Genomic DNA, 12,075 nt, shown 5'->3' with positions numbered 1-12,075 from the left:
TCGGGGAAGCCGATACTGTTCTACTTCGCGATCTGACCAAAGACATATCGATCTCCTTATCTCCAGACACAGGAGATTCTGAGCTACTTCTGAGCTGTTTTGGGAATCTTTCCTCACCCGATCCTCTTGATATATCCACAAAGGAATCAAGCCCCGAAGCACCGTTATCATCACCTGCTGTCACCGGCATTTCGGGGCGCTCTGCTAAAAAAGCCTGCTGTTCATCGGCATCTTCTGTTTTCTTGCGGTCCTGCACGAGAAAGAAACGATCTCAGCATACATACGGGAATGGCATTCTCAATGCGAATACGGGAAATGTGATGTACAAGCGGACAACATCAAAGAATTCACTATAAACTATACCTTGTCAGACAACTTTCTACCCGAGTCCACAATATCCTCATATCTTTGCCGCCGTCTCTCTTCTTTCCGTTGTCTATGGGATCTGGGGGATCCATCGGGGTCTCGGCTCTGGGAGTCGTTATCTCGGTCGACGTCTCGCCCAAGTTGCGAAAAGTCGGTTAACGAGTGGGAAGCGCCGTTGAGCATGCCGAACGCATGGTCTCCGCTAGAACTGCGCTGCTTGGAAGAGCGCTTCTTATGACGGTATTCGTCAACAGCAACCTCGGACTGAACGTCTCGCGAGGAACGCTTGTCCTTATCGCCAGAACTCGACTTCTCTCCCACCGACGATGCCTTTGAGCCGAATATGCTACTGAAAAGTCCGCCACTCTTTTTTTCCTTCTCGCTTTCCTTGTCTTTGCTCTTTCTCTTTTGCCTTGTCTCGTCGAGCTTGGCGGGTGAAGATGCTACGGACCCGGCATCGTCGAAGACCCCGCTATCGCGGTGGGACTTGCGCCGGCGGATGGAAGATTCATCACGTCCCTCCTCCTCAAAGATCTCGCTATCGCGCTTGGAACGCCTTTTCCGTCTCTTCTTTTCATCATTGTCATCTAATGAAGCCGTCTCACTTTTCGCGTCAAAGTCATCAACACTGCGTCGCGACTTCCTTGGCCTCCTAGAATCCCCAACAGGGGCAGAGGCGACAGATCGTGATTCTCCCCTAATTGAATCGCTGTCCCACTTCGGCTGCTGTTCCGAGGCTTTTGGAGTAGGGGGACCTTCGTCGACGGAGACATAATTAGACTCGTCAGTAGGTCTCTCGGGAGATGAATCCGCAACTCGTCTAGATTCATCGGTCCACGAATCTCGCTTTGTGTTAAGCTTCTCAATTACTTCTTGAGCAAGCGAGCGCTCTGCCGCAGCTTTAGACGAGACGTCCTTATCGTCGTCCTCGGAAAGCTGCGCTGGCTCTTCTGAGAACTCCTTTCCATCGCTGATGTGCGCAACAGGCTTGTCATCATCCGTAGGAGTCTCAACTTCGCCTTCAACAAACCCCTGTACCGGCGGGATAGGGCGCTGCAGATCCGATACAGTCTCAACCCAAGGTGATCTATATACTCCCTTCAACTCAGAGCCCGGAGGTGAGGACCTTCTGTGATATGTCGGGTTGTCAGTTACAACAGAAGGGTCAAACCCAGCTGCGGCTGCGCCTGCTGCAAGTGTAGCCGCGAACTCGATATCATCTTCAAATGTCCCAGACACTCTCTTTTCAGAATCGTTCTCTTGGTGGGATTCTTCTTTACTGGCAGATTTGGCCTCTTCGGGAGACTCGTCTTTCAAAGATGTAACAACGGACTCGTTAGAGCTTCTTGGTTCTTGGTCTCTGAATTCTTGCTGCACATCACCACTACTTCTCTCAGATAAAGGCGTCTGGACCTCAAATTCGTGTGTTCGGTGCTCTCCCCAGGATACCCTAGAGCCAGCACCAGGTCTCTCTCGCTCGCGGTCCTCGGAGCTCTCCTCTTCTTCCTTAACGGTAGCGGGAAGTACAACAGGAGAAGTCGTGTCTCTCACAGAGCCGTTCAAACTCTGCGGAGGGGTAGGCTCGATGACATTAAGTCGTGGAATAGACCATGGCGTATTTATGTCTGGTGCTTGGCCTTCCGAAGGCTGTTCCATCTCAGATATGGTTTTCACGTCAGCGCGCTCATCTACCCGAGATGGCCGGGCATCAAAGCCGTGTCGCAATTCGCTTGGTGCAAAGAATTTTCCATAATTCACATGGTTAGGGCCCGCGCGAACAGGAGCAGCAGAAGCTCCTTGATTATCACATTTTGTATCTTCTTCGCTGTCGCGTCGCACCGTCTGAATTGATGAAATCCGGGACGGGGCATCTTCTGTTTCGGAGTTGCGACGCCTCTCTGCACGACGTTTCTCTCTGAGCTCTTCATGCCGCTTCTGTCTCCTTTCCGACTCCGAAAATTTCTCTGCAATGGCCGCGCCAACCACTCCTATTGCGGCACCTTCGGCGGCACTGACCCAAGGGGAAGAGTCTTCTCGCTTCTTCGGGCGTTCGGGGTCTGCGCAAGAGGCGGAAGAGCGTGTATCATATTCATCGTCTCGCCGTCCGTTCTCTTTCTCTTTCTCACGGCGATGTCTTTCACTGCGCTCAATATCCTTTTTACGCTCTTCTTCCTCTTGAGCCCAGCGGACGCTCTCTTGCGATTCGCTCCCCCGTTTCTGCCTCTCCAGTCGGTCAGCACGACGCTCCTTGTCAGCTTGCTCCTTCGTAAGTTCAAATTGGACTGATGCCTGGTCCTTGCTGGTTGCGCGGCGTCTTCGGACAGACGGTAGACTCTCTTCTAGCGGCTCCGTAGGAAAAACAGGGGTAGAGTCGCTTCTTCGGTGAGTTCCGCTAGTACGAGCGATACTACTGGCTGTGGGAGTCGCTCCGGTCATATCATATGGGGCAGCATCAGCAAATACTGGCGGGCCAGACGGGGCTGCGTAAGAAGGCGAGGGTTCAGCTCGCGTAGAGTAGACGGACTGAGATACTGGGGTTATAGGCTGCGGTTGCTGGAGAGGAATAGGTCCCGGTCTAACAAACTGAGGCTCTCCCGCACGTCTCGAGGGCAATTGGACAGCATCGTATCGAGAGGGGTCGGACGTTGGCTGCGGGTAAACGCGACGGAGACTTCCCACACTACTAGAACCATCCTGGCTCGGGACGGCGGTATCTTTGCCATATTTTGATGCGATCGCTGCGCCTGCCAAAGCGCCAGCTGCTGCCTCAGCTGCTGGAAGGTAATCTGTGGACTGCTTTGATTTGTCCTTCTTCTTTTTGCTTCCCCATCGCCAGCCCCATTTTGATGTCCCTGAATCCGAGGAGCTGCTACCGAAAAGGGCACTGCCACCGTAAGCCAGGGCAGAGCTCACGCTCGAGGATGATTCAGAGGAATCAGCGTCTTCCCATTCATCATCCTCCTGCCCAGAGGAGGTATAAGTAGATCGCCGGTAATGATCATCCTTGGCAACTAGTACCCCTGATCTATGCTTGCGGCGCCGTTCTGCAGCATCAGCAATCGCTTTTGCCGTGACACCGAGGCCAAGGATCTCAGCATCGACGTTGTGCTTATCCTTCCTTTTGCTAGAGCGGCTCGATCCACTTGACTTGCTTGACTTAGTCGATTTGTTAGGCTTCTTCAGAAATGCTGATCCAAAGGCCAAATCTGCGTCGGAGGAGGAAGAAGACGAGTTCCCGAAGGAAAAGAAACTCTTGCGCTGCTTACGGCGGTTGGCAGACGAGGCGGAGAAGAAGGACGTAAAGCCGGTTGACGTGGACTTGGCATGTGAGCGCCCAATATCCGTATACGAGCCACTTGAAGAGGAGGATGACTTCCGGTTCTTTTGCTTCCTAGGCGACCGACTACGACTCCGCCGACGAGACTTCAGGGCGGCTCCTGCGGCAGCGCCAACGGCAACTCCGATGGCGGCATCCCTGAGACCAGAGTGGCGCTCCCACGATCTCGATCGCGACCTTGAGCGCCGTCTAGAGAGCTCAGAACCTGTAGACTTTGAAGTAACTGAGCTCTTTCCCAAATTTTTGTAGTCGTCGCGTCGGGAACGCCGGTCAACACCGTGCGATAGATGGCTCTTTCTACCCAGGGATGAGATGCTTTCACTATCGTTCACGGAATACCTCGAATCGGCAACGTGACCAGAACGCACACTGTAAGTCTCGTCGAAATCCTTGTTGCTAAACAAGGACTTTGACACATAACCTGCAAGGCCGCCGGCGAGTCCAGCAGCCAGCCATGACTTCCCTTTCGACCTTCTGCGCCGGCTCTCTTCTTCTGAGGAATGGCGGCCAACCTTTTCGATCCGTGAGGAATTACCGTAACGATCCGCCTGGGTCTTCCGCCGCTTGTAGTGATGCTTTCTAGGTGCATTCTTGGAGGACGTGCCAGGCTCGAAGCAATATTTGCAGACACCAATGGCCTCAGTGTAGTCTTCGTACATCCCCACACCCTCAGGGTCTCTCCAGAAGTCGACGAACCTCTGTAGGGGCCCGTGATGTCGCTGGTGAAAAGCCAGAGACCCGGGCTGCAACTGTTGCATTTGCTGTCCGTTGTAAGCATCGTACGGATAGTGTGCACCGTTGGCGAGGGCACCATAACCCGCAGCTCCTGCGGCTCCGGCATCAAAGACAGCAGCATTTCCATTGGAGCCTTGCTGATCAGGTCTAGGCGGTCTTCCATGATCATCGACAACATAAGACGGCCCCGGGTAGCTGCTAGAATTGTAATGCGCCGAGTGTTCATCATGGTGGGAGGATGAGTGGTGTCCCATCATGTATCCAGCGGCTGCGCCTGCTGCCGCCAAACCTAAAGAGGCCTCAGTAGCGTGAGAGTTCGAGTGAGAATGGGACGCTCCGTTTAGTCCAGGTGTAGACATCGGCGTCGCATAATAAGGGGAGGGTCCTTCTCCAGCAAGCGACGAAGAATTATATTGCACTCCGGGACTCGAGGGTAGTCCCGTTCCAATACCATACGTCGCTGCACCCAATGCTGAAGCCGGGACTGCGGCTGCTGGCTTACTCGGCTTGTTCGGCTTGCTGGGTTTCGATGGCTTCGGCGGTCGCGACGGTTGTTGAACTATATTGTCAGGCAAGTTGGAATGGTTCGCATAATAGTCCGCAGCCGCTCCAACTTGACCCATACTGCTTGGTTCCGGAGGAGGGTTCGGTACTGGTGACGCTGGCATCAGATGCGGTTCTGCGCCGACAATCAGAGAAGGCGGTTTTGGTCGCACGCCCGGCTGCTGAGCAACAGACTCGCCCTGATCACCATAATACTCTGCAGCCTCGCCTGCTGGGTGCGGTGGTCGATACGGCTCCGATACATACTGCGGAAATTGCCCAGGAAATTGCTGGGGGACGTGCGGGTCATAGTTGGTTGACGAGACGGGCACGGCGCCGGACATCGTTGTATCATATTGTCCGGGGAACTGGGAGAATCCTGGCGACGAAATTGCAGCAGCGAAGCGATCATCAGCACCCGATGTTGGCGGTACCCTCGATCTATCCGAGTACTCGTCGTCATCTGATCTTGTGCGCCGTCGTTCCTTGCGAAGGCTATCTGTGTCTCTGTCTCGGTCAGTATCCTTACCTCTGCGATCCTTTGTATTCCTCCTACTCTCCTCTCCATATCTGCTATCCACGCGCGGGCTTCTCATCGTTGCCTCAGAAGTGCGATCATCTCCATTATACACCTCGGTATACCTCGACGTTCTGTCGGTAATCGTAGAATTCGTATCGTCATAGATGCTTCCCGGCTCGGCTGTCACATAGGTCGATGCCACAGAACCTTCCGTCATGCTAGGCGCACGTCGTCTCCGGCTGCTGGACGACGAGTAGGCCGATAAATCGCCCAGGCCGCGATCACGGTCGTCACCCCGTGAAGACTTGTGGCTGGACGATGAGGCGGATGGTTTCGAGCGGCGCGAGGACGTCGAGCGGACATCGTCATCGGCGGCTCTGCGTCGTGAGGACTTGGAACCGGTGTCGCTGCGCACATCGCTGGACGAGCGACCACCACCCAACAGAGCTCTGAACATGGAGGGCAGCGAGAGAGCTCCGTTTTACTCCGCGATAGCGAGAACCATGTGGGTATCAAATTCCGGGGAATGCCCGATCACAGCGTCACCTCACCAGCGCAAAGCGGACCGAAATAAGATGATACTGATCGCAGGAAATTAAGAACTAGGCAATCCAGCGACGAGAACGGTCTGGTTTAGAGACGAGGTCAGAGGCGGGTTGTTGTTTTGATAGTTAGCGATAGCGCTGGGGCAGAGTAAACAGAGACGGAGCTGAACCGCGGTAGCAACCCGATCGGTAAGCCTGGGGGTCAACTCCAGCTTGGAGATGGCGCCAACTCTAAAGTCGAGGGGGTATCCTATCGTACAGGTGTGCGTTCAAAGGAAATTCGTCTCAGTCATCAGTTCATTTCAACAGGTCGTTAATATCATCGAGTAGAATTGTACAGGAAAGCGATAGACGGGTGATCAGAGGAGGAGGAGGTTGGGGAGGGAAGACGAAGCGAGCGAGAGAAAGAAAAGAGAGAGAGAGCAAGACAAGAAAGGCTGCGAAGTCGCGGTGAGGCTGGGACGGCACGTGCCGCGCTGGGCTCAATGAGAATATCAATGGTGAATCGATGAGCAGACAGACAGAGGGAGAGAGCAAAAGACAGAAAATAAAAACCGATACGACCATCTGAGTAGTCGAGATCGGGAGATCGCCTTGCCTGCCTTTGTGTGAGTCGTCGGGCTGCTCTCCAACGATCTGGTCTCGACAGTCTCCTTGCAAGGCTAGTTCGCTGGCGACGCTGGTGTGTGCGGCGCTGCAGCAAGTGAGCAATCAATCTCCCTGCAGCTGTGGATAACTTGGCATAGGGCTGGCTGAAAATACTATTAATCGCAGTTACTTAGCGGTATTATTAGTTCAGTCATGCTGGTCGTGTTGGCTGGCCACTCACTGCACTCTCCTATGCAGTAGACCAACAGAAGAAAATGCAACAGGAAAGCTCTCGAGGTGCGCACTATCTATACAAGAGGAATTACTCGAGTAACTATAGTCTTCAGTTGTTGACGGCAAAGACAAGATTAGATTTGAACGTCTTGATACATTTCCTATCCAAAAATGCCAGGGATATATCATCGACACTACGGACAATGTATGTATTGTGCTCCTGTATGCGAACACGACGAACTCCCACCATCGAAATACCACCCAAAGATGTACAAGCCAAGTCCACTTGTCCCCTGCGCATATCGAAAATGCAACGAGTGAGCCTACCCAGAAAAAGACAAAAATAACCAAACCGTACCGGGTGCTAGGAGAAAGAAGGGCCGTCAGTAAACACGCTGGTAACGCGGATGAATCGATAAAGAATCGAGAAAAGCCGCCCATCCCCAGGATATGATGGAACAAGCAGATAACAGGAAATGTGGAGACCTGTCCAGGATGTATGGTCTCAAGTGGTAGCATCACAGCAATCCACCCATGGCACAAGCAGAACATCGAATCAAATCAAAGAGACGACCCGCCAGGCGCTGGAATGAATGAAAGTTCATTTCTCACGGACACGAGAAATTGAGGCAGCATGATCTGCCATTATCCAAGCAAGAAGAACGTGAGGATCGGATGGGCCCCCAAGGACAGACGCTTGCCACCTAACTATCCGCCTGTCTTCAGTCACCGGAAGACTCTATCTTCAAAGAGAAACCCGTCAGGGAGAGCTAGAGCCTCCGAGACGGGAGATATAATCAGATCTCACAACGCCAAAGCGATCAGGTAACAGCCACACCAAGATATGCATTCGAAAATTCCTCCCCACCGGCCAGACGGTCGTTGCTGAATAGTGTGCACACAGAGATCCGAGCCTAGAAATAACAAAATCGACAGAACGTAACATGGACCCAATGCGAACAGTTGTAGATATATAGACGAAGTAACATTAAAGTGCACCATAGGCAACCCAATTAAACGGAGCTCGACGTAAAGCTGGTAGCGGCCTGGTCTCCGAAAAGCTTATTATAGATCTCCGTCAGGATCTCGGCGTCCGCGCGCAGACTGGGAGAGATATTCCTGCTCTGCAGAAGGAAGTCGATCGTCCGTTTAAGAAGTCGCTGGAGGACGTGGCGATCGACGAGCTCAGAGAGACTAGAGATGTAGGTTGCAGAAAGGACAAGCATATTACCAAATTGTCTGTGGGCAGTCAGCAAGACCTTGTCCGGGGAAGGCAGGACCGCAGAAAGATGCACTTACGCATGCGCTGTGCCAAAAATATTGGTAATCACCGGTCGACCTTGGATTCCGTCGAAAGCCTCCGTGCTCTGGATCGCGGAGTCGATACAGATCTTGCACGCGAGCTGGAGTTTCTTCGGGAGCTGTTTAAACGGGCAACATGGCCACGCTGGATTCGTCAAAGGATGTCGGCCCGGGGGTCCCATATCGCTAGACCATCGGGCCATGCTTGTGGCCCGCTGGCTGTGTGTCATTGACGGGGAGACTTGCTGGGATCGAGAACCAGACATCACTGCAGAACCAGTGGGGGAGTCAACCGCAGATCCCTCTTTGAAATCAGCGTAGTGCAGCGCATGATAAAGCAGAGGCCGGTGAATAATGTATCTTGCACCGTAGTACTTCGCGCGCATACGCGCTGTGTTAATGTCACTAGACGGGGGATCGCTATCTTTCCACCTCATGATCTCTGGAAGACTCTTGCGCCATAGTTCGAGGTTCATGCTCAACACCTCCTGCACACTCGACGACCACTGACTTTGACCTTTCTCTGTAAATAGCAGTTAGTATGTAGACAATCGCCCTAGTCCACCGCTGCATGACTCACTCTCGGCTTTGTAAAGATCTGTATGGACGCGGTTCAGAACTTTCCTAAGATGAATCTGTGCTGAATAATAGAACATCATCATAGTACTCGGGGCGCGGATTTCATTGGGAAGGGTAAGTGTAAAGACACCCTTCGGCAAAGATATGCGCGCTTCTGAACGCGATATGCCACTAGCAGGGAGGTCGAGCTCGGCAAGAATATCACTATATCAATATGATCAGTCCCTATCTGAGCAGTATAATATGATAATCAACAAACCGATCCGGCGATTCTTACCTCTCGAGCTGTAGACAAGTCCAGTAGGCAAAATCATAGAGATCCTTCTTGGGGCCGTCTTGCATCTTTTCATATCGTCTCCTGTTTTCACGCGTAAGTCGCTGCTAAAGGCATATCGCATAATCGATACTTACGGCCGGACAAGCACTTGACACGCTCGGGATGCCTGCGAGATCCATCCGTGGCTCTGGAACGGATGTGCCAATTGACCAGCGTAGAGTCCCGCTAGGAGACCGGCCTGGACATGGGCTAGCCCATTTCCACCCTGGAGATTGCCCAGGATATCCGTGGCGTAGGCATAATATGCCAGACCAGGAATGACCTCCATATTCTTCGGGTGGGAGAATTCTGGTCCATCATGAGCGGACCATCCTGTGGACGACAGAGGTCGGCCCGGGACGCTTCTGCGGTGATCCGATCCCGTCGGAGAAGGGAAGGACTTGAAATACGCACCACTGCCACCTCCTCCTCCTGCTCCTCCTGACGAATGAAATGGAGAGTCTGGGACTGCTGGAGACATCACGTTGGCCCACGGTGCCGAAGTCGCCATCATCTGGTCTCTCTGGATATCTGAGGCGTCTTTGACAGGCCCAGGTATCGGCTTGTCCGTCCAGTCACATATACAACCAAGCGCTAGGACCAAAAGAATAATAGCATTATCGATCGATTTCTCAATCCGTCGCAAAACAGGGCGTTCGGGATTCGAGGAAGGGGAAGAGGATTGCATATCATATCCGACACCATGCAACCCCTCAGAGGAACGCTTCCGCTTGGCACCTCGAGGCGGATCACCCGGGTTGCCTGGCATGACCTGACCCAGATTGTTCTTCCGTTGTGGGCTGTAGAGCTTAATGAATCTCTCAATCTTGCGCTCGAGGCTGTTCTCGTCCAGGAAAGGATGCAGAATATGCAGATGGTTAAGGTAACTTCTGTGGTGCTTGCGTACAGTCTCCGGGTCCGTGTTCAGCTGGCCAAACTCGTCCAGGCCACCAACAAGCTGATCTCGAGTCTTTGGTTGGGCTGTGTTCGTCATTATTGGAAGACCAGTACCCCAGGGCAGGTTGGGCGAAGCACCCTGCGTGTAATCATCTTCCCAGCACGGACTAGAACTGTTTGTTGTTGGACTCCCGGCAGACCGGTCATAGTCACTGCGATCGTCACCTTCGCCTCGTCCATACACGCGAATCAACCCACGTTCCTCTTCCAACCTCATCACGTAGTCCTCGTCGAATTCTTTGGGGCCTAGTAGCCTCCGGATCGATGGCCACAGCAACAGCTTATGCGCCGCTGTCGTATGTTCCACCGGAATTGAAAGCTCGCCGTCGTCATCGTCCTTGATCATAGGGTCGTTGACCTTCTCACCACCCTCCACCTTGGGGCCTCCGGGAACAGGAACATTCTCGCTCTTTGGCATATGCTCGCCCGGTATAGGTGAGACACCCGTGGAACTCAAGGATGGCTGGACAGGGGTGTTCTGCAGAATTGCAGCTTTCGAGGCGGGAATACCTGTTGGAGGGATATCTACAACAGCCGAAGGAGATCCTCGAGACAGGATTTCGCTGATCTGAGCACTCTGCTGAGAGAGCTGAGCACTGTGCTCCACCTGCTGCGCTTGTACCTGCGCTTGTAGCTGCGTCATTCGGTCCTCAATCTGCTGCAACTTGTCGAGAACGAGTTGAGTAGCCTTTTCCTGCCTGTTCGATCAGGTCAACACACACAAAAGTCAACGCAATAATTGACAAACACCACTCACTTATGTGGAGGCACCTCTTTATAGACACAGACAAGGTTATTCTCCTTGCAGTGGCTGCATGCTGGTCGACCTTCATCGCATTTAGCCTTCCTTGCTCGGCATTGGTCGCACGCCTTCAGGAGAGGGACACAAAAGTCAGAAATCCACTACCCAGCTTCCATATAGGGCACCAGATGTTCTTACCTGTTGCGCTCTGGCCGCTTTGCGCTGGCGAGCACCGAAAGCTTGATTATGGTAATAACCAGGCTCATATGGCCCCGGGGGTTGAGACATATGAGGCACACCCGGCGGATACTGTCCTGGAGGGATCGAATGAGGGGGCGGTTCACCGTTTGTATGAGACTCGTGAGGAGGATACGCCATCCGTGGCCTATACTCCCCCGGGGCAGTATGAGGGATAGCCTCATGAGGAGGCGCTCCGTTCATGGGTCGATAGGCAGGATGTGGCGGTGGATGAGCATCCTGAGGAGAATGAGACGGTCCTGGTAAACTGTTGGGACGGCCATATGGCGCCTCGTGAGGAATCTGCGGCAGCTCCCGATTGGGATGAACTGGGTAACCATGCGGAGGTATCGGGGGCTGCGGAGGAGCATTTGTAGGCCGACGCTGGTCCGCAGTGGCATCAAAGGTCGGCGGATATGGACGCCAGGACGGCTCGTACACTGCATGGGAGGATGGTACACCTTGGGCTCCTTCGGGAGGTGGCATGCGGTGAGCCGGAGGCGGAGGACCGCCGTATGGAGGTAACGGCTTTGGCTTCTCTTCTGTCGCATTTACATCCATCTTAAGATCAGCTCGACGGCTGCTGCGGCCATCGGTTGCAAGTCGTTTCAAATCCAATCAAAGAGTCCCCGGCATTGATAACATGGTTTGTTTTTCTCGGGTTTGCGCCAAAAGGGAAAAAAGGTCTGTAGGCAGTTCTGGCAGTATGGCGAGACTTTGTCGCAAAGGAAACTTGAAAGACCAAGAGCACCAAAAATTTTCCCAAGCGCGTCTGACGACTCCGACACCGGTTATGCACTGTCCCTTTTCCTGTCCAATGTGTTTGAAATCTGTTGTTTCGCGATTAGCCCGTTATGGCTTTTTCAGTTTACGTGCTGGCGGAGGACCAGCGCGGAGAATGCGGATTACTTTCGGGGGTGGTGAGTGTTACCGTGGGACAACTACCGTTGACAGCTCTCTTTCGATCAAGCAGCGCTCTGCTGTCCACCAGGCCGTAACGAGGGTGTTAGGAGAACGTCAGGACAAGTGAGGATGGACGCGAAGCCAGGCAAAAGCGCGCAATCAGTATCGTCT

General features: G+C 53.3%; 3 protein-coding genes across 3 annotated transcripts; all 3 read right to left on the bottom strand.

The window, feature by feature from the left end:
- Positions 1–274: 274 nt before the first annotated feature.
- On the bottom strand, positions 275–6,151 carry C8Q69DRAFT_40583 (hypothetical protein). The gene has a single exon (XM_028628091.1). It carries the CDS (start codon positions 5,956–5,958, stop codon positions 358–360), a length of 5,601 nt encoding a protein of 1,866 aa, XP_028489533.1. The 5' UTR covers positions 5,959–6,151; the 3' UTR covers positions 275–357.
- An 82-nt stretch (positions 6,152–6,233) lies between these two features.
- Positions 6,234–7,074, bottom strand: C8Q69DRAFT_452882 (hypothetical protein). The gene is made up of 2 exons (XM_028629591.1): positions 7,002–7,074; positions 6,234–6,931 (listed from the first exon to the last, which is right to left on the bottom strand). Exon 2 carries the CDS (start codon positions 6,611–6,613, stop codon positions 6,344–6,346), a length of 270 nt encoding a protein of 89 aa, XP_028489532.1. The 5' UTR covers positions 6,614–6,931; positions 7,002–7,074; the 3' UTR covers positions 6,234–6,343.
- Positions 7,075–7,650: 576 nt separating this feature from the next.
- C8Q69DRAFT_40576 (putative C6 finger domain protein) lies at positions 7,651–11,856 on the bottom strand. Its single transcript, XM_028628087.1, has 7 exons — positions 10,963–11,856; positions 10,780–10,892; positions 9,161–10,720; positions 9,027–9,107; positions 8,751–8,953; positions 8,168–8,693; positions 7,651–8,107 (listed from the first exon to the last, which is right to left on the bottom strand). Exons 1-7 carry the CDS (start codon positions 11,560–11,562, stop codon positions 7,882–7,884), a joined length of 3,309 nt encoding a protein of 1,102 aa, XP_028489531.1. The 5' UTR covers positions 11,563–11,856; the 3' UTR covers positions 7,651–7,881.
- Positions 11,857–12,075: the final 219 nt, after the last annotated feature.

This window comes from Paecilomyces variotii (genome assembly GCF_004022145.1).
Source record: "Paecilomyces variotii strain CBS 101075 chromosome Unknown C8Q69scaffold_1, whole genome shotgun sequence".
Classification (NCBI taxonomy): domain Eukaryota; kingdom Fungi; phylum Ascomycota; class Eurotiomycetes; order Eurotiales; family Thermoascaceae; genus Paecilomyces; species Paecilomyces variotii.
The sequence above is the reverse complement of the archived record's forward strand: the minus strand, read 5'-3'. Positions and strand labels throughout refer to the sequence as shown.

Bases quoted from the DNA above. Each gene is read 5' to 3' on its own strand.
- C8Q69DRAFT_40576 (XM_028628087.1), bottom strand. From the start codon at position 11,562: ATGGATGTAAATGCGACAGAAGAGAAGCCAAAGCCGTTACCTCCATAC. The intron at 10,893-10,962 runs GTAAGAACATCT...CCTCTCCTGAAG, and splicing joins AAGCGGCCAGAGCGCAACAG to GCGTGCGACCAATGCCGAGC. The intron at 8,108-8,167 runs GTAAGTGCATCT...GACTGCCCACAG, and splicing joins ATTTTTGGCACAGCGCATGC to ACAATTTGGTAATATGCTTG.
- C8Q69DRAFT_40583 (XM_028628091.1), bottom strand. From the start codon at position 5,958: ATGTTCAGAGCTCTGTTGGGTGGTGGTCGCTCGTCCAGCGATGTGCGC.
- C8Q69DRAFT_452882 (XM_028629591.1), bottom strand. From the start codon at position 6,613: ATGGTCGTATCGGTTTTTATTTTCTGTCTTTTGCTCTCTCCCTCTGTC.